Genomic DNA, 24964 nt, shown 5'->3' with positions numbered 1-24964 from the left:
GGAGATTGTTCATTTTATAATTGAAGGGTCTGACAGTTCTAATTAGGATTTTGAAGTTTTCTTCTCTGTGTTAATTATCTTTAGGAGAGCCACATATTCCAGGCACTGTGACTCATATATAGTGAAACACTTGATGAATATTGAAACTGAAGAGAGACAATTCTTATTCTATAGCATAAAATAAAATAGCCATTTCCCCTTTCAACTTTAGAGCTACTTATAACAGAAGGTACTCCTGTTGATGATGGTGATACAGAAAAGCAACTAAAGGAGACAAAGGTGGAAGAGCCAGCAGATGCCACCCTTTTGGACAACGTGCTTTCCTTGTTATATTCATTCTTGCTTTATTTCACTAAGATGGTAAGTTTGACATAGTTTCTTCAATTAGAATGTTGATTATTTATTAGTTTTTAAGTGGCTTCTGGTCATGAAGTGAAGAACTTAAAATGTCTTTATGAAAATGACTCCTGACCCTTTGAGTAGATAGCTCCTAAAACAAAAGCCATAGGGGTGTGGCTTAATGGCTACTTAGTTTAGCATATGAGGAAGATTTGCTGTCTACCAAGGCTGGACATTTGTACACCTGTAAAAACTTGGTTCTTCCCCTCAGAACCTTTCATTCTGGCAGGGAGATAATAGCATTCACTTGAAACACAGTAAGATAATGGCAGAAAGAGAGGTATTTATTTGATGGTAGAACATTATTGTCCATAAATGCATTTATTATGGTTGGAAGGGTGATAAATAAGGTCAGAAAGTAGTTGAGATGTGTTTGAAGCACAGGCAAAGGCAAACAGGAGTGTGACATGTGGTTTGTTGTTGATTAGACAGGCTGGGGTGGAGGATGGTGGGGGAAGCTGGCAGTCAGAAGAAATGTGTTCAGAGAAATGGAAACATGAAGAAAAGGATATTTGGGGAGGCCAGGAGAATGTGAATCGTTGGTGTTGTATAAAGTGTGAAGTTGGAGGGGGATGGTCTGTTGGAGAGGCCAGCAAATCTTAAAGGAAGTCATGAGCCAAAGTAGCATTAGACCATTAATAGTGGGGATCCTTAGAAAGTTTTAAGAATGAAAGGAATTAGGTTAGATCTGTTTCTTAGAAAGAATCACTTAAGGCTGACCTTTCTAAAGAAAATCATGATCCAAACAAGACATTTAATCTGTCTAGAAGCTTATCTAAGCATTTTAGGACTTACCTCACCCTCATGGTATTTGTTGATATTGGACTTTTAGAGTTTAAATAGGAATGAGAAAGCTTTTAGAGATTGGAGGATAAGATGGTCCTAGGGCCATTGTGACAGTAATCCTTCTCAACTGAAGTTGTTTCCTGTAGGTTGTGTTATTTCAAGACTTGTGTAAGAAAAGTGATGTTGTTGTTTTCATTGTAAAATGTATAGATTTTGAAGCCAGGTAGATCTGGTTTCAAATCCCAAGGTTATCATTTAGAAGTTTGGGCAAATAACTAAACTTTTGAATATCAGATTCCCCATCTGAAAAATGTAGATAATGCTTACTCCAATCATAAGAATTAAATGATTTGACAAGGTAAAGTGTCTGGTGAGGTGTCTGGCATTTTGTAAGGTTTTTACCCCCACGCACCCCCTAATTCTCATGTAGGCAGTCAGAGGTGGTATAAAGACAATGAATACCTGGGGAGGAAAGACCACCAGGGTGGAAAAGATGTGATGGGGAGAAATGAATCATTTTTCAGTTGGCTCCATGTTTGTTCATGGTGGTGGCAGCCACCTGGGTAAGGAGTATGTACAAGCCAGGCAGTTACAATAATGATATTTCCAGTCATTAAAGCAGTCTTCCACAGTCATAATTTGATTATCAGAATGAATCAACATCACTTGGAAAGTTTACAGCCTCACGATATGGGAAGGATTTCTTTATTCATATTTTTAGGTATGCACAGAGCCCTCCTCTAGGTCTAGGTCGGGGTACACGAATGTGGTGCAGGTATGGTCAGTGATTTTGCAGTGATAGGTAAGACATTGACGTGAGTGGCAAAGAAGGGGCACAATGTTACGAGACTGATTTGAAAGGAGCCTTCAAAAAGGCATTTTGATGGCCCAGTATGTACAGGACATTGTGCGAGGACTAAAAGAGTCTAACAGGTATAAGGCATGATTGTGATTTTTGAAAGCCTTAAGAAAAGGACTTAAATAATATATGTAAAAATTATGAACAAGTCAATGTAAAATCTTAAACAAGTAGTATGATATCTGATAGGACTGGAGAGTAATAGGCTCTGATGTGTTTGGGAGATGTGCACCAATCAGAGTCATTGATCAATGGAATCTTAGTAGAATCTTAGTGTTAGAAGAAACCTTGGAAGGCTGTTAGTCTAGTTTCTCACTCATTGCTGTAATTTTCTTTACTGTGGCCCTGACGAGTAGTTATGAGGCCTGTACACCAGTATTTCCTAGCATGAGTCACTCTCTTACAAGGCTATATGTTCTTCTGTTGTTTAGTTCATCCTTGTATTGACTCCAAATTTTCCTCCACATGATTTCCTCTATAAAAGTGAATTATTTTCTACATAGAAATCCTTTAAATATTTGAACTTATATCTTAATTTAAAAATTATTTTTAGTATTTTTATCATGGAAACTTTCAAATAAGAGCAGAGAATAATAGGGGACTATAGGTAACCATAACATACTGTACATTTCAGAATACTAGAAGAAAAGATTGTGAAAGTTTTACCATAAATGATGTTTGAGGAGGTAGATATATTTAACTTGATTTAAACGTTACATAGTGTATACATGCATCAAAATGTCATGTTACCTACTTCAATAATTATAATGTTTATTTCTATGTACTAATTAAAAAATAAATTTAATTAGAAAAGCTTTAAAGAAAAGCATAGAGAATAGTATAATGAACCCACGGGCCATCACCCAACTTAACAGTAATTCCTTGATAGCCAATATCAGTGAGTTTTTTTTTTTAATTTGTTCTAATTGGTTATACATGATAGCAGAATGCATTTTGATTCATTGTACATAAATGGAACAAAACTTTTCCTAGTTGTGCACAACACGTGTAGTAGTGCTACATGTACCTCGGGTAATGAAGTTCATCTCATTTCACCATCTTTCCTATCCCTATGCCCTCTCGCCTGTCCTACCTCCCCTTTGCCCAATCAAAGTTCCTCCATTCTTTCCATGCCCCTTGCCACCCACCTCACCCCCATTATGGGTCAGCATCCACTTTCAGAGAGAACATACAGCTTTTGGTTTTGGGGATTGGCTTACTTCCCTTAGCCTGATATTTCCATTCACCCGCAGATGCCATAATTTTTTTCTCTTTTAATGCTATAAGTAACATTTCATTTGTATATGTACCACAGTTTCTTTATCCATTCATCTGTTGAAGGGTTGTTTCCACAAAACTATGGAATGCTTCACAAATGTGGGTGTCATCCTTGCTCAGGGACCATGCTAATTTTTTTCTGTATTGTCCCAATTTTAGTATATGTGCTGCCAAAGCAATCACACTCTGAGTTTTAACAAATGTAGATACCCATGTAAAAACTACCATAATCAAGATATAGAACAGTTTTTTCACTAGAAAAGGGGTTTCCTTGGGATCCTTCCCAGTGAGTTCCTTCACCACCTGTTCCAGGCAACCACTGATAACTTTTTTTTTAAACTAGAGATTCATTTTTCCTACAGTACTATTTCATATATATGCCCCTATAAGTGGACTCATATCTAGGAGTGCAATTGCCTCCTACGTTTAATGTATGTTTTTATCTTATGTGATACTGTCAAGCCATGCTAAAAAATGACCACAATCATTTTATACTTCCACCAGCAATTTAGGAGACTTCCACTTCATCTTCACTTCACTTGGGCCATTCTAGTGGGTATGTCTTTGTGAGTTTATTTCCTGATAATTAATGATATTGAGTGAACTTTTTTTTTTTTTGAGATAGGGTCTCACTAACTTGCTTAGGCTCTTGATAAGTTGCCAGCCTCAAACTTGGGATCCTCCTACCTCAACCTTCTGAATTGCTGGGATTACAGACATGTGCCATCATGCCTGGATCAAATACTTCTTCATGAGCTTGTTGACCATACTGTTTTTGTATGTCAACTCTCTCTGGCTAGCTGGAATCCAGACTTCTCACAGCTCAGTGCCAACTGTGGGATTGGTTAGCTTATAGTTGTTCTTGGCCCTCGCGGGTACTGCTTAGAATGTAGCTCCAAACTGAAGACCACCTCCATGCAGATTTCTGGAACTCTTTTTCTTTGTGGCTCCCATCTTTCTGGTAGTTTTCTCTACATGTTTTTGGCTGCTTAATCTCCTGGAACTCTGGTCTCTTTCTCCTCAGTGAGACTGTTAGGCCCCATTTGGGTTCCCCTTCCCAAACTGAGGTCTAGAGGGTGCCTCAAGGTAGAATGCTCACCTATTTGTTCTCCTGCTCTTAGTGGTGACAGTTGCATGTACCTTGTGGCTTTCTATCTGAAAAATAGCTCTTTAAAAATATATTTTGACTGGGCATGGTGGCACATGCCTTAATATCCTAGTGGCTCGGGAGGCTGAGAGAGGATCACGAGTTCAAAGCCAGCCTTAGCAAAAGTGAGGTTCTAAGTAACTCAGTGAGACCCTGTCTCTAAATAAAATACAAAATGGGGCTGAGACTGGGGATGTGGCTCAGTGATCAAGTGCTCTTGAGTTCAATCCCTGGTACCAAAAATATATATATTCCAACTTTCTGGTTGCTTTCAGTGGGAGAACAAGTCTCATATAAGTTACTATCTATTGATTTCTCCTTTTGTTGTAACTTTTTGCAATAATTGAAAAAAATATGTTTGTGGGACTTCTAGGATATATTGTAGTTTTGGTGAATAAATGACAATCCCCCTGGTACAACAATTTAACCTATTTTCTCTATTGCCTTTTTTTTTTTTTTTTTTTTTTGGTGGTGCTGGGGATTGAACCTCGGGCTTTATGCGTTTTAGGCAAGTGCTGAGCTAACAACCTCAGCCTCTCTCTGTTGCTTTATATTTCTTGGAAATTGGTAGTCAGGTTTAGGTTCAATTCTGTTTCTTATGAAAACTTAATAGGAAATATTGCATTGACATATGCATGTCCTCTCCTTTGATGTTGACCACTAGTCAACAGTGACGTTGGTGAGATTTGCTAATATATTATAGGTTGCAAAATAGCAATGGTCTGAGTTGCTGGGATTTTTCTTTCTTCATTTAAAGGCTGGGATGCCTACACAAATAAAAATTTGATTATTCTTTTTTTTGGGGGGGGGGTACTGGGGATTAAACTCAGGGCTACTTGGCTAGTGAGCCATATCCCCAGCCCTATTTTGTATTTTATTTATATACAGTGTTTCACTGAGTTGCTTAGCAATTCTCTTTTGCTGAGGCTGACTTTGAACTTGCTATCCTCCCTCCTCAGCCTCCCTAGCTACTGGGATTACAAGTGTGTGCCACGGCACCTGGCTATGATTAATTATTCTTTACACAGATATTTGGTTTGTATAGTTAAGGCAGGAGATAAATATTTGTTTCCTTTTCTTAATTTAAACACTTTTCAGAATATTAAGGTATTCTTCTAGCTTATCAAATGATACCCAAAGGGGCTTGAAATCTTTTTATTGTTTCATTGTTTTTATTTGTTGCCATAAAATTAATTAGTTCTTTCATATATTTAAGTTTTTGTCTTAAATGTATTTTTTAAATTATAAAAACCAGGTTATCTAAGAGAAAAGAATGATCCAGAGGGATTCTAGCCAGGTGTTAGACAATGTGATGATATAGGGCCTGTTACAAACTGGAAATGTATGCTCAATTTAAAGTATTTAAATTCAGGCTGGGGTTGTGGTTCAGTGGTAGAGCGCTTGCCTAGCATGCATGAGGCACAGGGTTAGGGTTAGGGTTAGGGTTAGGGTTAGATTTAGGGTTATGGTCAGGGTTAGGGTTAGGGTTAGGGGTTCGATCCTTAGCACCATATAAAAACAAAATAATGTGTCCACCTGAAACTAAAGATACATAAATAATTTTTTTAAAAAAGTATTTAGATTCATTATACTTGAAAACACTGTAAGTGAACAAAAAATATGAGACTGCCAGTATCCTTTCTCTTGAAGAAACTATTGGAAAATATTGAGGAGGTGGATTTCTGATGAGGAGGTTGGTTTAGAATTGCCATGATTCTTTGTGACTGTTTTGTTATAAATTTAAGGTTTCCCATTTCTTCTAATTTGTCTGTTTCAGCTGTTTACTACATTGCCTGATGAGTATCAACCTGGGCCTGATTTTTATGGACTACCATGGGAGCCTGTAGTTTTCACTGTTTTCTTTGGATTGGTATCCTTTGTCATTTTCTTTTGGAGAACTGTTCTTGTTGTGAGTAAATTAACTTACTTATACCTTAGCACATAAGCACAAGGATTATTTTATACAGTCACTGCCCCCCCCCACTTTTTTTCCTTTTCAGTTGCTAAAACACAAATTAGTGGTTTAAGTCAAACTAACCTTATAAAATAATTTAGTGTGGGTGCAGCTGGTAGAACTGGTAATTCTTACAGCCATCCTGACCAGTAGTTTCATACGTATCAGAAGTCTTAAAAGTCGGATAAAAGATGGGATAGGTTAGATAAATATCCTTTTATGTAGCATATATGTCTAGTAATCTATATTAAAGAAATAACTATGCTTTGAAGATTTTGGTAATGTTTTTCAATGGAACAGTGTATTAGATTGAAGACTTAGCACAACATAATTCATTTAGGGGTTATTGTTTTGCTTAATGGAATAGTAGGCAGATTTATCTATTTCAAAGCTTTGAGGTACAGAAAATGCTCACAATTAAATGTGAAGTGGAAAAAAAAACCAGAAACTAAGATTTAAATGTTGATGAACTGTATGTTAATATAGACACATACAAACAGGGGGAAATGCGACAAAGAAATACAGTAAAATGAGAAAAAGGAGATGAGATAATTTTTCCAGTCTTTTATATATATTTTTCCCAGATTTTATGATTTGATCATATGTTCAGAAAATACCTTTTTATTTGTAAGTATAGATTATGTGTTGTCCAAAAATCCATTAAATGTTTTGTTCATTAAGTCTTTTTTTTCTGAGCAGAATTAGTCTATCTCTGTATGTGTGTACACATATGTATAAGCGTATATATATATAAGCTTATACATACTTATGTTTTTACTGTAGGTCATTCTGTTTCATAGTTATTTAACATAATTGGAAGAAAATTATTTTAGGTAAATGGACTTTGCATATGAAAAGCCTAACAGTTAAAGAGGCCAAAAGCATTGGATACAAATCTTTTCAAATCTGAGTATTCTTTTTCTGATTTCTTAATTATATCAGACATATCATTGTTAAGATAAGTTTCCTCTCCTTGTACAATTGAGTGTAAAATCTCTTAAAAAGTATTCCCTTCTTAAATAGAAGAATCATTTTCCTGGATTCCTGTGAGGAATTTTCACAGTTCAATCTCATTGAACTTTTTCTCAGCTAAAAGGAAAAAAGAAATAGAAGGATAAAGAGAAGGGAAAAACATGAAAACACTTTATATTTCTCTCTTGTTTCTTTCATTTCAAGAACCCCGGGACCTGTTTCTCTTTTCACTAGGTTATGTGGGATCTGGTTCCTAGTTGTTGCTTCTCAGTTTCAGCATTTGACTTTGGAGCTTTAGTCTCTTCCTTAGATGACTGCTTTTATGCTACTTCCCATTTTCCTCTGTTGTCATTTTGAGTAAAAGGCTATGACATTAAAGAAATGCCATTTCTTTCTGTGTTGGAGTTTTCTGAATGCAATTTCCTATTACGAAGATCCCATGGATGATCCATGGACACATCTGAGTATCCCATCACCATTTATAACATTTGAAAGGACAAGTATATGCTAAGTTACAAAGAAATTTAGTGATGTTTTTTAAAAATTTCTGCTTAGGTTTTATTATCAGGCAGTTTATTGCTGTCTTTAGGAAATGATTGTTTTTGTCCTTTCCATAATATGTTAATTGTCATTTCTCTTGTTGCTTGTGCATTTTCTTCTAGCAGTCTTCCCTTTCAGATTTCTTGCTATATATTTAATGGTTTGTAGAAATAAGATGATGTAGCCTCTTAGTTTCTAAATTCAGCCAATAGCCAAATTTAAATTGGAGTTTTAATATGTTTTCTGGTGAGTGAAAGTGGCATATCTTAGTACAAAGATTATGCCTTTAATATTGTTTCCTCAGATTCCTTTTGAATAGTCATTGTTTCTAGACTTTATCCTGGTTATTTAGAATTCTCAAGTAAATGATTTTGAGTACACACACACACACACACACACATACACACACATCTTTACTGTGAAATAAGGTACATATCTTAGTGTTTTCATGTCAGAGCCTATTTATGAAATATCACTACCAATTAAATTTAAAATGCTTGTTAACCTTTACTTATTTTTAATCCTATAAATTTATTATCCTGAACCAGAATGTTATTAAATTCTCACTTGGTTATGATTCTGACTGTTGTTTTAGGAATGCTGTTTCTATTGAGCAGATGTTTGACATCAAATTTAATCTTTTTTCTCTCTTCTAGGTAAAAGATAGAGTATATCAAGGTAAATTTTTAGGTTTCTTAAACTTGTATTGTATTGGTGTTTGATGTGTGTTTTATGTATGTTAGAAGTAGATACAGTGACTTTTAATGTCTATTACTTTTTTACCTCCTGAAAATTTTACTATTCCTAGGTTGCTAGCATGGATAATAGAGTAGATGATGATGGTTCCAACTCTGAGATAGGAGATAAAGAGGAGGAACAAATTGTGGATAGGGAGATGATAAGTTTTAATTTGGGGCAGATTAACTTTGAATATTGATGTAATGCAGATGTATTACATTTGAAGAGTATTTCTATGCTAATGATTTAATCATGCATTAAGTAATTGAGTAGATAATTTAAAGAATGGTAATGTGAATCAGTATGCTTTCATTTCTGTTTTTCTTTGCAAAGAATTAAATGATTCCATTTTCTGAAAAGAAAGTGTTTTGAGAAGGGAGGAATATCAAGCTACAACACTTTACTGTATTTCCCATCTGTGAAATAAGCTTAAATTGAAATATCATTTTGGATGGGAGGAGTACCTGGGATTGAACTCTGGGGCACTCTACTGAGCCACATCCCCAACCCCCTATATTTAGAGACCAAGTCTCACTTAGTAGCTTAGTGTCTCGCTCTTGCTGAGGCTGGCTTTGAACTTGGGATTCTTCTAGCTCAGCCTCCTGAGCCACTGGGATTGCAGGTGTGCACCACCGCGCCCAGCAAAATATCATTGTTCTTATATTTTTCTTAAATTTTAATAATTTTATACTCTTATTGCTAATAAGCATAGATTGCTTTTTAAAAGCATAATAGTTATGCTAAGAAGTATTTCCTCATAGTACCATAAAACATGTCTTTGCTTTTAGTAGATTGAGTAATTAAATTTCATTTAGTGATTGTAATAATCTTGTGTATTTCCCCCTTTTAGTCACTGAACAGCAAATTTCCCAAAAGATAATCAATTTCATGAAAGAAAATGAAGAACTGATACACAAATTTTCAAAGTATGAAGAGAAGGTATAATTATTTTTTTGTTTCTTTCTCCCTTGGTTCTAGCTTGAATCATTTCTACCTGTTTTAAATTAAAAATCGTATTTTAAAATTTTTGTTTCATTATTTCCTACAAATCACCCAAATTCTAAGCAGTCATATGTATTATGTACTGCTTTCTTCTGGAAAGGGTCACTTGTCTGGAAGTAACTTGTATAGTAGCACTATAATTTGTGTATCTTAATTCTGAATGCCTTATTTACATAGATGAAGGAATCAAAGAAACAGGTCCAAGAAACCATGAAACAAAATATGATTCTTTCTGATGAAGCAACTAAATATAAGGTAAAAATCCCTTCTTTGGGGGGAATTACATTCTAAACTCAAAAGTAAATGTAATGAGTGAGTAATCTTGACACCTTTTTTCCCAGGATAAAATAAAGCTTCTTGAAAAAGCTAAAGAATTTCTGGATGAGAGAGCTAAAAGTCTTCATGTTATGTTAGAATCTGAAAGAGAACAGAAAGCTAAGAATCACGACTGGGTAAGAGTTTTGCTGCTAAGTGTTGCTGTAATTTGGCTTTTGAAATATTTTGTAAAACTGGTTAAGTTGAACTTAGTCCAGCTGTTAACTAAAGTAAGATTAGGAGTCAAGGAAGTTGAACCCACTTCTGTGCCCATTTTGTGGAACTTTTAAGTACTGATACAACAAATTATTTTTATGGGCCTAGGAAATATTTTTATTCGCAACCTTGGATAATTTTCATATTGCTTTGCTCTACCCTTGGAAAGATGCAGATCAATTTAAAAACTATTGTCCATTTGAACAGTATTTGTTTACTTTTTACTTGAAAGAGTAATGAATTAATCAATTTTCTGTACTTACAAAAATTTTACTTACATATTTCATTTTCAATTTCTATAAGTTTCTGTAATTACATAAAAGTTGCAAAAGATAGTAGAGAGTGTGTTCTGAAATATCCTACCCCCAAGTAAGCTTGATCACCTAGCTGAGGTAGTATTTATCAGATTTCTCCACTGTAAAAATTCTTTCCAATCCTTTTCATATTATATTCTTTGGAAGTTACCATGCACAGCCCACAGTTAAAGTATGAAGAGTTACGAGCTCAGGATGCAGCTCATGGTAGAGCACTTGCCTAGCATGCATGAGACCCAGGATTCAATCCCAGGCATTGCAAACAAAGATTGCAGAGTTATGTCCACTTCCTTAAGGAGCGTATATCTTTATAAATTTTTGGGAATTCTTCTGTATGTGAGATTAGTCTATTCTCCCTTAAATTTTATCATTTTTTACTTCAAGTAAGAAAATTTTAAAAATGATCTTGGGAAATTTTTTTCTCTATCACTAGAAAAAAAATTACTAATTTGAACTGGTTTATTTGAAACAGTAATTAATTAATTTTCTATGCTTTAAAACATTTTATTATTGCATTATGATTTTCTATACTTTGACCTTTTTTTCTGGTTATCTCATAAACAGTAAGGTTGTGGATGCCATGAAATATTTATGACTTCATTTTCCCTCATCTCTTTCAGTTCTTGATTTTTTGCTTAGTCCAAAGCTGGATCCCCTGCATTTACCTGAAATGTAATGGGATGGCTTGACAAATATTTTATTGTGTTTATATTTTTTAGTATATATGTGTGTGTACACACACAAACACATACACACACACACACACACACACACACACACACACATCAGTATTTCTACTGAAAATCCTAATGCATATTTTGTGTTCTGTTTTCACCTGGCAGATAATGGAAAATAAGAAATCTATAGAGAAGCTTGAAGATGTCATTTCAGTGAATACTTCTGAACTTTCAGAGGTAAAGCTGCCAACTCTTGCTAACGGGATATTAATACTACATCTTAGTTTTGTTGCGGACCAAAAATTTGAAGTGTGCTAAAATGTGCAAAAAATGAGAACTATATGATGTCTGGTTTGGGAAAGTATAACTTTGTTTTTTCTTTGGAATTAATTCACTAACTGTAGTGTTTTGCGTTAGCTTAAAATTGTCCTTAATGAAGCTAAGCTTCGTGAAGAGAAGATGAAGTTGGAATGCTGTCAGCTTCAGAAAGAAAATACCATGCTTACGAAGACGAAAGAGCAGGTAAAGAAAATTTGATGTCATACATAATGTAAACTAGAGAAGTGAATATCATTATCTTGTATCTTTCTTGGATCTGTTTCTGAGGTAAGGAATATTCATGTAGGACCTTTTCTATATATGCAAAGTTTAAACATGCTCCCTAAATTGAGTGCATATATATGTTCTCCATCTGTTTTGGATTTTTGGATAATTGCTTTTCTTATCAAATGTCAATCAGTTATTAACTTGCATAGCCTCAAAAAAACTTTTTAAAACAGAAAATTAAGTATTTTATGATCCTCTTTTGAGTAGTTACTGATTCACCGGCCAAGGGAAGGTTACATGATAAGGAGTCTAAATTTAGGAGACAGTCATATGTGCCCAGCCATTCCTGCTGGAGGTAAATTATTTGAATTGGCAGCAATTTTCTGGGGAATGCAATAAACAGGGTCAACTTTCTAGGAGCTCTGATGTTCTTACTGCAGCTGTGAGAGTTGGGGCCACTCTGCCCTCTTCCTTAACCAAGGTCTCAACCCCCTCGATTGAGGCAGGCCACCGAGGAGTATGGTTCTCTATTTCTTTGTCTAAGTCTTGTAGTCCTGATGTATCCAGTGCAGAAACCCCTCCCTAACCCACTGGAATTCATGTGTTTTGACTTTTCAGTTGCAGCAGGAAGTCAAAGACTGGAGTACATCACATGCTGAGCTCAGTGAACACATCAAATCATTTGAGAAGACCCAGAAAGATTTACTTGTAGATCTTAATCACAAAGATGATACTATTACTGTAAGTTTATACTCCAAATACATGTTTCATCTCATGAATTCTCCTGAAATCTTCTGAATTAACATCGAGAATCTTCCAAGCTTTTGCTTCTTTTCTAGGCTTTGACTAATTATATCACACAGTTGAATCGGTTACAATGTGAATCTGAATCTGAGGATCAAAATAGAGAAGATGAGTCAGATGAATTAACCAACGGAGAGGTAGCAGGTAAGATCAGTCTCAGGGAGGTTGAATCCTTTTTTTGCTTTCCTGTCTTTAAAAGTATTTACACAGATGCCACTTTTCAGCTAGCTTATTTTCTTCTTAAGCTTCAGGGTTGTAGACACATTTCACTGGATCTATAGATATGTCTGTTGCATTGGCAGAGGTGGGTTGCTGAGGTATAATGTAGCAATAGGCATGTGAAGAACACTGACTTTTTCTATCCCATTGAAAACTAGTAAGTACACTGCAGTTACAATAGTCACATCCTATACAATACTTAGAGTATTGAACATTGTACAGTAAGAGAAATTTATTTCTTAACTTATGCAGATGATAGTTGATTTTGATACTCATCATCTCTATGGCTCTGTGGTTTTAAGGTCCACAGTTAGTCTTAAGAGTCCGGAGGTAGTTGGAACCATAAACTAAGGCTGTGAGAACAGAGGCTAGAGACTATCAGAAAGCTAGAGAGAGGGAGTGTAACAGTGTTTACTGATGAGGAAAACATTTCCAGATGTTTTCTCCCAAGTTGGATATTGCTTACATAGCAAGTATTTCAAACCACACCTGGTAGTAGATTCAGGGAGAAAATAGAGGTTTGGATCTTTCTAAATAAGACACTTACTTGCCCAGGTGAAGATAGATCTGAGAGAGAAGAAAAGCTTTTATCTTACAAGAATAGCATAGATAACATTTTAGTTGTGCAAACTAGAAATTCACCTTTTTTTGTTTTGTTTTTAAGCAGACACAGTACTTTTATTTATTTTTATGCTGAGGATCAAACTCAGTGCCTCACACATGCTAGGTGAGCACTCTACCACTGAGCCACAACCCCAGCCTGAAATTCACCTCTCTCTCTCTTTTTTTTTTTTTAAATCTAAGCTTGCAATTCTCTTAAAAGTCATTAGTCTAATCAGTTTAGTTATTTAATTGATTTTTTTCTTCTGGTGTTTAAACACAATCATTATTTAGTTTGGGGAAGTTAGGAGAATATAGAGTTAAAAGTAAGGAAAGAAAAAGCTAAAGTCTTTTGTTTTTTAGGTGATCGGAATGAGAAGATCAAAGATCAAATTAAGCAGATGATGGATTTCTCTCCGGTATAGTTCTTTGTAAGAGTCCCATAGTGCCTGTAAATTCTTCCTGTGCCTCACTTTTAAGAATATCTCTCTTTTCTACAATTTTTAGACACAAACTACAATATCAGTAGTTGAAGAGGATCTAAAACTTTTACAACTTAAGCTAAGAGCCTCGATGTCCACAAAATATAATCTAGAAGGTGGGTTCTTCTTGAGAAGAAATTGCCATGTTGGAAAGACTTAAAATTTTATTGGAAAGATAAAGAATGGCTTCTTGCTTTCATGCTTCTTTTCTTGGCACTACTCCCTCAAACAAGTTCTTAAGTCCTTGTACACATATAGAGATAAGCTCTTTTATCCTTTACAGACCAAATAAAGAAATTAGAAGGTGACTGCAATTCACTACAGTCTTCTAAAGTTGGACTGGAAGAGGAATGCAAAACTCTAAGGCAGAAAGTGGAGATTTTAAATGAACTCTACAAGAAAAATGAGATGGCACTACAAAAGTAAGATTTTCATTGTTTGTTATTGTTATCACTGTGTGAACTAACAGATAATTTTATCTTTTCTTAAGATTATTTACAATTTCTTCTAGTTGTAATAAGTAGAGATTTGTCTTTTTTCCTTTGTGTTTTGTTTCCTATAAGTTGCATTTTTCTTTCCATCGTCAGTCTTAAGAGTCCTGAGGTAGTTGGAACCATAAACTAAGGCTGTGAGGACATCATAATCAATTGTCAAATTCATATGAAGACAGGAAGTGGTAAAAAGGTATTAACAGTCACTGATGTGGAAATACCTCTCAAAGTTCTGGACCCTTTCTATGATCCCCCTATTTATTTTAATTACCTTTCATTGTGATCAGTTATGTAATTCTAATGTTTTGAACTTGTATCTCTAACTCTGGACCTTTAAAAATACTGAGTGATTTGGAATGACATGTTTTAGTAGAATAAAAACTTCAAAAAAGAATAATATTTACTTATTGATGGTACAAGTTTTGGACTTGAATATCTCAGATGTTCACACAAAATTGAACTGTGACAAGGACCTTAGGAGTTATGATTACAGAAGTACTTGTTTGTAGTATATATTTATATATTAATCTTCTTAGTGTGGAGCTAGTTATATTTTGAAAGTTCATTTGAAGTTTTTAATCCACAAAAATACTTGAATTCTCTAAAAATAGGTTGTGTCAGATTTTATTTGTTTGCACCTGATTTTACTCTTCGGCATATATATATATATATATATATATATATATATATATATATATATATATATATATATATATATATCTTGTAAAGCAAAGACAGACCTTCTTACAGAACTAACTATTTTTAGGTATTTAGACTTCTGCTGCCTAATTAATGCATTAAATATTGAAACCTTTCCATTAACTTTTCTAAAATTCTGTGATCTCCAAGTGACCTTTTTAGAATCTCAAATTTTTGTTCAGGCCAGTTCTAAATTCCTGGCCAGTTTCAAAGAAACATTTCTCATTTTATCACTTTTTTTTAAAAGAACACTTGTTTTCTCTGTCCCTACTAGTAATCTGAATGACCTAAATGGCAATTAATTTTCTTTGTAATACAATTAAATTGTAGCACTATTTTTCTCAACTCCTCCAAAATTCATTCAGTCATCATCTGTGGTTTGTACTCTTTTTACTCATCCCCAGGTACTATGTTAGTTCATGCCTCTGTCATCTTTTCTGTTTCTAACCTAGATCATCTGTCTTCATTCTCCATTTTTTATATTTGTATATAACTTATTTCAAATTCTTAGTAGTTTTCTCTATAGCCGCTTGAGTGGACTTTCTAAATATAAGTCTGTCCATGTCAATATGTGCCTGTGGTTTATGAAGAATTTGCTTTCTATTTGATGACCTGTTCTTTTTTTCTTCCTTGTATCTTTTTAATAGTTTAAATATTTTTAATTATTTTCCTCATCCCCTGTATAAGCTTGATGTAATCATAAATTATAATGGAATTAAAATTATATAATTATAATTTTATTCATCTTCTCATAATTTAAAGGCCATGGTATATATTCTGGATTTAACAAAAACCTGACATAGATTAATAGGTTTATTATTTTTTTTATGGGCTTTAAGTAGCTCCTGAATCAGATAACTGTTGTGGCATTATATGTTAGTACTTCATATACTGTGAACTCCACAAGATATTCATTCAATTTATACACATATTTAAAGTTTCTGTAGTTCTGCATTCTACACTGTTGGTTTCTTATTTGAAATTATTTTCATTCTATTTGAACATTGTCCTTTAATGATAGATTTGATTAGTGTATCAAAGGTAGTACAAGGATAAACAGAGAATAGTATTTTATCCACTAAATATTGCTACCTTTATAATCTGTATTAGGTTGACATGAACTTCATGATTAGAGTTAAAACCAGTTTCCATTTTTAAAGGATCTTTCTTTTGGCTACTGAATTTTGACTGTTACTTAGTTTTAGCAATTTAAAAATATCCAATTAATTACCATCTGTTTTAAATTTTTTCTTTAAGGAGTCCATTATCATTGTTGTTTGGTCTTATCCCTCCCCTAGTTTCTGTAGTCCTTTCTCTGTTTTTTTAACAGTTGTATTGGGAAGTGCCTAGGTGTAGTTTTCCCCACCCCACCCACTTTTCCTCTTGCAGTTATGTTGCTTGGGACCATTAAACACTTCTTGAATTTTCGAGTCTTTTTCTAAATGTTGATTTTACCTCATTCTCTCTTCTGATTATAATAATGCATATTAGAATTTGATTTCCCCTGCCTCCTACATTCTGGATTTACTTCTTCTGGATATTTTCTTCTGACCTGTCTTAAAAGTGCTAGGATTTATTTTACTTCCCAAATCTGCTGCTAAAATCATTCATTGAGTTTAGGATTTTAAAAAATTCAGGGTTTAAAATATTATTTTAGTTGTAGATGGACACAATATTTTATTTTTTATAGGATTTTTTTAAGAGAGAGAGAAACAGAATTTTAATATTTATTTTTTAGTTTTTGGCAGACACAACATCTTTGTTTGCATGGGGTGCTGAGCATTGAACCCGGGCCGCACGCATGCCAGGCGAGAACGCTACCGCTTGAGCCACATCCCCAGCCCGACGCAATATTTTATTTATTTTATGTGGTGTTGAGGACTGATCCCAGTGCCCCACACATGTGGGGCCCGTGCTTCACCACTGAGCCACAACCCCAGTCCTGTTTCAGTACTACAGCTCAAACCCAGGACCTTGAGCCATGTGCTCTACTATTGAGCTACCTCCCCAGACTCCTTGCTCTTTCTCATAAGGGACTAGGGTCTTACTGCTTTCCAAGCTATCTTTAATCTCATAATTCTGCCTCTGCCTCCTGAGTATCTTCGACTGTATGTAGGTCACCACACCCAACTATTTCTTGGTTTTATAGTTTCTAATCCTTTGACAAAATTCATAATCTTTTTTTTCCTCTTTTGTGGTGCTAGGGTTTGAACCCAGAGCCTTGTGCATGCAAGGCAGCACTCTACCAACTAAACTATATTCCCAGCCCTGAAATTCATAATCTTTACTTTACTTTTTTGACTATATAAAGCACAGTGATTTTAAAACATGTGCGGATAACCCCATTAGCTGGTTTCCTTTTCTGTGGGATTTTTTCTCACAGAATTTTATCTTATGGAGTGCCTGGTCAGTTTTGATTGGCCAACATTGTTGTGATAATTATATATAAAATTTGAGGACTAAGATGAAGTTATCTTCTTATAGAAAAGTGTTGAGGTTACTTGAGTAAGATTGTCACTTTAAACTTAGTCAGCAATTAAGATAATTGAAAAATGACTTGTCTTTTCAATGTTTCAGTATTGTTCCTTTTGGATTTTTTGCCTGTTCATCACTTAAGTGTGCAGTACTTTCTAATCTAAACTCAAAGACTAGGGCTTTTATTTAGGGTCCCTTTATTGGTAGCCTCTTTTTTCCTCTAAGCCCAGGAATTTAATGAAGGCTTGGTTCAGACTCATATCTTTGTGTTATCTTTAATAGGAGAAAAGTACCTTAAAGTGCCAGCCTTACTTGTAATTCTGAGATTCCTTTTTCTAATGGATCTTGGCCACATACATATATCTTCACTGACTTTTTAGCTTGGATCCCTTCAAACACAATTTCATATTCTTATAAAGATGTTTTGATTGTTCTTAGTGCTCTCAGACTAACTCTTTGATAATTGGAAACAAAATTCTCTCTGTCCTTCAAGATTCAGTTTTCTCCATATTCCTTCTTTAGCCAGTGGGGAAAATTATTATATTCCTTTAGGCATCATTTATACCTGAAACAGTGAGCTCTTTTATTCTTTAGCATCTTACAAGGTAACTAGTATATTATAGCCACTCATAAAATACTTGCTTAAGAATTAAATGAGAAGCTATATAAGAATATATAATCCCCCTTTTTTTACAGTAATCCTTTTTAACTGTAGTTCTTCTGATTTATGGAAAATTAAGTTTCAAGTTAATTATCTTTTGAATTGGAACTATGGCTAAAGTAGTACAAGGATAGCAGAAAATAGTATTTTTTAAATCATTAAATGTGGCTACTTTGTGTCAGTAGATGAACATCTTGAGTTTCATGATCAGAGTTAAAACTTGTCAGTAGATAATACTCTGATAGTGGGTCAGTTTGGCTTCTTTTTCTGGTTGATAGACATTATCAAAACTCAGATTTGTCTTTTTGCTTAATTTACAATTCTTTTGAAATAGATATCTAAAGTGTGAAAAATGTTCTGTGGTTAATTGCATACCTAAAAGACATATTCTAGAAGATTTTTTCTTTGACTGACTATATCTTTATTATGGTACCAGTCTTGGATTGAGAAAAGAGTTCCTCCATGACAAAGATATACTTAGTGTCCTACCCATGGCAGAAATGAGAAAAGAATTATCCCCTGCTTTATCCTAATATGTTTAATTATGTTAGGTTGATCAGTCCTGATCTTCCACATTGAAGTAAAGTGAGTTTTTATTATCTTACACACAGGAGACTTGCCCTTGGGGCACATGTTGTTTTCACATTTATTTTATTTACTGGTAAGTAGAGAATTAAGAGGAGAAGTTAGAAAATGTAAGTGATTTGCCAGAGTTTGATTTATGAAGTTGCAGGTTTGAATTCCTATTTTATGTGCCTAAGCATTTTATAGAATTGGGGGAAGTGATATTCACAAAGAGAAACTTTTGATTTGATACCTGGCTTTATTTTAGGAAACTGAGTCAAGAAGAATGTGAGAGACTAGAAAAAGAGCAGCAGCTGTCAGCTGCAGATGAAAAGGAGGTTTCCGCTGTACAGGAAGTTAAAAATTACAAGTGAGTTCAGTTTCTAAAGGAGGGTGTCAATGTCTAATGAATTAGTGTTAGCTTTCTTTTTAATCTTTTTTTTTACATTATGTAGATAGAAGAAAATAGCATGGAAGTATAAATAACAAGAGGATATGAACACATTCAATTCACACAGGAGAAAAAATAAATTTCAAGTTAACAAATGAAAAATGTTAACAAAAATTTACTTGTACCCAATGGGCAAGACCATAGGGAACTTGGTCAATGCAAACAGTTCTGGGGGTTTTGTATGTCGTAGTAATTCTTTAAGAAATCAGTTTGCTGTGTGTTATATCAAGACCCACAAAAGTGTGGCATTTGATAGACCTTGGAAATCTTCTATGGATATAATTTGAAAAAAAAGAAAAAAAGTTTTAAGGAGGAAGATATTTCTAGCAGAATTACTTGAGAACACACTGATGAACAGTTAAGGAAATTATAATTTATCAATTCAGAATCTCTAGCAATTAAATGATAAAGAAGTTATTAGTATTAGGTTTTTATTTTATTTATTTATTTATTTATTTATTTTTGGTGCTTTACTACTAAGCTACATCCTTAGACCTTTTTTTTTACTTTGAGACAGGGTCTCAGTTGCATAGGTTCCCACTTAATTGCTGAGACTTACCTCGAACTTGTGATCCTCCTGCCTCAGCTTCCCAATCATTGGGATTACTGGCATGTGGCATTGCACCTGGCCTGTAGTATTAGTTTTGAACACACTGGATTCATATAACTATAGAAATGTTTTTTTATGTATGATAAAATTCTTTAAAAGTATAGCTGATGGAATAAAGGGAAAATGGTCAGAATGTTTCAAATTTTATTCAATTGTTGTAATTCTTAGGTGGAGAATTGAAGAGATGGAAGAGGAATTACAGAAAACCGAGTGCTCATTTAAAAACCAGGTAGTAATTAATACTGTCCTGTAGTTGCAGAATTTTTTGATATCTAATACAGACAATTATAGGCTATTATAATGAGTCCCTAAAAACATTTTTTTAATGTGTTGTCTTTTTCAGATTGCTATGCATGAGAAGAAAGCTCATGATAATTGGGTAAGATTTTTTCCCCCTTTTCTTTATTTTTTGCATAGCCTACCACAACTGAATTTGAATATTTTCTCTTTAATAGCTCAAAGCTCGTTCTGCAGAAAGAGCTATAGCTGCAGAGAAAAGGGAAGCTGCTAATTTGAGACAGAAGTATGTGATTTTTGGTACCTTACTGTGTGTTTTATAGTGTTTTAAGGTTATGCTAGATATTATCTATGATTGCTGTTTCATAATTTAGCCCATTCTTTCTCAATATTCAAGACTACAGGAAATGACCCAAAAGATGACAATGCAGCAATATGAACCTGTGATTGTAAAACCAATGCCGGGGAGACCAAATTTACAAAATCCTCCTCAGAGAGGTAGGGGGCACTTTGTAAAAGGAGCTATTTTATTTCTTGGTGCAGAATGTATGTAAATTACTTTTTATTTCTGTGTGTAATGGTTATGAAATAATCTGAATGATTTGCTAAAGCGGGAGGTGAGGGGGTTGGTGTCAGGGAGAAGGCTGCCTTAAAGTAGTAACACAGCATTGTTGTCTTTAGGTCCACTGAGCCATAATGGCTCTTTTGATCCATCCCCCGTGAGTGGTGGAGAATGTTCCCCTCCACTGACAGCAGAGCCAGTTGGGAGACCTCCTTCTGCTACTCTTAATCAAAGAGATATGCCTAGAAATGGATTTGGTGAGCATTCACATGTTGCTTTATAGTAAACTGCTTCAAGGTTTTGTTTTTTTTTCCCTTTTGAATATTCTAATGAAAACATAGCATTTGGGCCTGTACAATATATAGAAGATAATTTCTTTATCTTAGTGAATGTTTTCTGTAAAATCTGTTCTAGAATAGAAAACATTTTTTTTTTCCTGGAGGTCCCTGTATTGTTTTTTTCTTTTAAATTTTACACTGTGAAGTGTAAACCTTTATCTTTAAATTAAATCTCTATGGTGTTCCTTTCCCAAATATTATAAAAGTAGCCTTAAACTTTATGTAGCATACATATTTCCAATATGAAATACTGAGTCTTATTTCCAATTCTAAATAGGACTGTAGTCTTGGTAAGATTGGAAGTCAGGTTATACAGACTAAAGAAAAGCCAACCTACACATACTTCAAGTCTATAGCTTAAAGTTTAGGACCAGTACGTTTTAATTTGCTGTTCTAACAACCCAAGGCAGTTCTTTATTTTACTTAAGTCTCTTCATAAATTGTGATTTACGTATTGGGCAACCCATTTTTTTAAAAATATTTTTAATTGTAGATGGTGTGGTGCTGAGAATCAAACCCAGTGCCTCACACATGCTAGGCAAACACTCTACAACTGAGCTATGACCCCAACCCCTGGGCAACCCATTTTTAATGTTGCTTTCTAGTTATTGTTGAACCCTGACCTGTCCACCAGTGGTTTATTTCTTCTGAAAAATACGTACAAGGGCTCTGATCTTTCTTTCCCAATGGTCAATGGATGGACCTTTACCTCGTACTCAATGGTCTTCTGAGGCATCTGGGAAACCCGTTGCCTCTGGTAAAGAGACCAAGTAATTTCAAAGAATCTGTAATTGTGGATGCAGGATTTTTATTCTTGTCATGTTAGAATAAGTCTGAATCCATTCTTTGATCTCTAACAGACCCAGGATGTGGTCCAGCTCACATGAACAGCAGCTCCAGAAGTTCTTCTCCAGCTAAGGTGATGGATAAGGGCAAGGTAAGTTCTGTAGTTACTGTGAATCACGTGGTCGTGCAGGAACATGTAGCTTTCCTACAGTACTTGCTCTTTGCTTTATCCTTCTTTGTGTTCTATTTGTAGTATCCCATTTGTTTTTTAAAAAGCAAACTGTTCCCCAAGAACCTGAGACCCCCTCAGTTTCTACCATTACTTCTTTGACTGAGCATCCAGTTGGAGTAAGTACTTAGAGGTTGAGAACTGAATTGGGTTTTATTCTGTGCATTTCTGGGAAGGATATTCAGAGCATGACACTGATCTTGTTTGCTTTAAACTGCATGCAATATTGAGCTTACTTCTCTCCTTAACTTGGAAATGTGGCTTAAGTGTGTACAACTATAATGAACTACAGAATGTGAAAAGTTATCACTCTAACTTTATATGGTGTTTTGTGTCGAATGTTCTAAGGCAAAGTAAATTCATTATAAATTATATAATTCATCATTTTTATTTTTGTTTGGAAGAATGCTATTTAAGAATTCCTCCATTTTTGCAAACCCTATTTTGAGTGATTTGAATTAGATTGGTATCAGATTTTCTGAAAGTGAAATACTGTTTCAGTGCAACAATGATAATCTGAAATGACCTCTTGAGCCAGTCCCAAGCAATGGTCTCATTTGTTCACATAAGTGCATTCTCTTGTAACTGTGTTGCTATTATATCTGGTAGGTCTTCTGCAGCTCTATAATAAAATAAATTTTTAATTGTTTAGTTTCAAACCCACTACTCATAGGAAATGATAAATCAATATCTCAAATGGTGTACAGTAAATGAAAGTAAATATTAAAACCTTGTCTTCCTAATTTGTGTATATAGCATTGTGTTGGAAAATACTTCTCAAGTTCCAGTGTATACATATTCAGGAATATACATCTCTGGAGCAATCTAAGGGCAGCTTAGATAAGACCCCCAAACCCCTTTGTAGTAGAAGATTTAAAAGAGAGCAAAGACCCGTTGTTATAGAGGAGTAGAGGTGGGAAAAGCATGACTTGGAGGCAAACCTGGGATTGAGATCCTTTAATATGCAGTGTGGCCTTCAATAAATTATGATAATCCATTTGCTTTTGTCCCCTCTTATTTAAAACAAGACAGTCTACTTAAAGATCTCAGAGTTTGAATAATATATGAAAGACTTACTGAAGATACTCTGAATAGCTAGCTGTAATAATAGTAGCTATTATTACATGGGTAGAGAATGGATTATTCATTTTATTCTGTTCATTCTTAATATGGAAGTAATGAGCTATTGTGATGAAGGGAAGTGATGGGGAGGGGTGACTCCCTTTGAAATAGGTTGTAGTGAATACAGCATGACATACTGGTCAGAAATCACCTCTGTTAATAACCTCTGCCAGTCCTCTTGCCTTTCCCTTTCCTGTGCAGATATAATCAGTAACAAAGTGCTCCCTCTTGTGGAATCCTTCTAACTTCTGTAAGCTGTCAGTGGGAATACACAGGAGGGGTGGGTAGAGCTTTGTTGCACTGATGGTGTTCTCTGGACAGGTCCTGTTTTGGGTTTTAGCTTTTATCGGTGTTGGTACTTTGTCTTAATACATAGGAATTTAAAAACTTTTAACTGCTTTCAAATCTTAAATTGCAGGTTAATATGGCTATGAAAGGGCCCCCTCCTTTCTCAGGGGTACCCTTCATGGGCCCCCCTATGGGCCCCCCGATGGGACGGCCTCCACCACCTCCCTTTTGGTATGGACCGCCATTTCAGCTCGGTGGGCCTTTTGGGCCTCGGCCAATTCCTCCACCATTTGGTATGATGATCTGAACAGTAGTGATTGACTTATAAATCACATTCATCTTTCATTTCTATTGCTTGCTAAAACAGTTGGTTGCTATCTCAGGTCTTAATAATGAAAGGATACAGCTGAGTACATTTTAACTTTTCCTCCAGTTTTCTGGGACATATGGGACACTACATAATCTTATACTGAGATAGGCAATAGCTATCTCATAGACAAGGATAAGGGGCTATATAGAGAAAAGCCAGAAATCTTACTTCTGCAGATATTTGTTGAAAATATGTTGATATGCACTGCAATAGATGGAAAGGTGGATGAGACACATGCCATAACTTAAAATTTTGTCACAGATATGAAAATCCTATAACATAAAGTTTGTAATCACCCATAATGGAAGCATAAGCAGTAGGTTATTGAATATAGAAAAGGAAAAGTGAAACCCTCCTTACCTTGAGAAAAGTCAGAGGGAAGTGTTAAATAGGAGGATTTAACAGTGACCTAATAAATGTTGCTGATTTAATTAGGTGGCTGTGGAAGGCCTTTTCCAGGAGGGCATGCACCTTGATTCTGATGGCATGTGTAAAGTCCATGCTGAAATACTTCATGAATTTTTAATGGATACAGTAATAAATAGTGGGATTTCCTTTTATCAAAATTTCTTTGATGTAGTAAACTCCTTATTTCATAATCTATCATCTTGTCATGGTAATATAGTACTTCCAAATATAAATGGAGCTCTTATGAGATAGAATTAATTCTGCAATTATATAGTAGGGAAAGAAAAAAGATAAGCCTGGAGCTAGGTAGAGCCATGTTTAAATCCTTAATATGTTGCTTCATGGCTGGTTGGCCAGGCTATAACCTAAACTTGTTCCATTTCAGTTTGCCTCATCTGGCAAGTCAGGATGTTCTAGGCTTGGGAGAAATTAAAGACTATATTAACATACTTGAAATCACCCAAGTTCAGAAATTTCTGGGTATTTACATAACTTCCTTTTTATTTTCCAGGTCCTGTTATGCGTCCACCAATAGGTTTCAGAGAATATGCACCAGGTGTTCCACCTGGACAACGGGATTTGCCTTTAGACCCTCGTGATTTTTTTCCAGGGCCTGCACCATTTAGACCTTTAGACTCATTTGGCCCAAGAGAGTACTTCATTCCTGGTGCCCCATTACCACCCCCAGCTCATGGTCTCCAAGACTATGGGCCACCACCTGCTGCAAAAGACTTAATGTCTTCAGGCTTTAAAGATGAACCTCCACCTACACCCGATTCTCAGAGTAGTGAGGGCTGTTCACAGGCCTTAAAACAGGGCCCATAA

At 34.9% G+C, this 24964-nt stretch overlaps 1 protein-coding gene and 1 non-coding gene across 2 annotated transcripts; one reads left to right on the top strand and one right to left on the bottom strand.

Annotated features, from left to right (window-relative positions):
* The first annotated feature begins 298 nt into the window (after positions 1-298).
* Positions 299-24964, top strand: LOC143389943 (transport and Golgi organization protein 1 homolog). The gene is made up of 24 exons (XM_076842650.2): positions 299-360; positions 6247-6378; positions 8592-8613; positions 9524-9612; positions 9853-9930; positions 10017-10127; positions 11363-11434; positions 11615-11719; positions 12362-12484; positions 12583-12691; positions 13730-13785; positions 13874-13964; positions 14132-14270; positions 19007-19108; positions 19968-20028; positions 20143-20178; positions 20255-20322; positions 20434-20534; positions 20718-20855; positions 21625-21693; positions 21797-21873; positions 21999-22070; positions 23492-23654; positions 24651-24964. Exons 1-24 carry the CDS (start codon positions 358-360, stop codon positions 24962-24964), a joined length of 2331 nt encoding a protein of 776 aa, XP_076698765.1. The 5' UTR covers positions 299-357.
* On the bottom strand, positions 3398-3505 carry LOC143389957 (U6 spliceosomal RNA). The gene has a single exon (XR_013090192.1). It is a non-coding gene; the product is annotated as a U6 spliceosomal RNA (small nuclear RNA).

The sequence above is a fragment of the Callospermophilus lateralis genome, unplaced genomic scaffold (genome assembly GCF_048772815.1).
Source record: "Callospermophilus lateralis isolate mCalLat2 unplaced genomic scaffold, mCalLat2.hap1 Scaffold_74, whole genome shotgun sequence".
Lineage (NCBI taxonomy): Eukaryota > Metazoa > Chordata > Mammalia > Rodentia > Sciuridae > Callospermophilus > Callospermophilus lateralis.
Note: the sequence above shows the minus strand (reverse complement) of the source record. Positions and strands in the feature narration are given on the sequence as shown.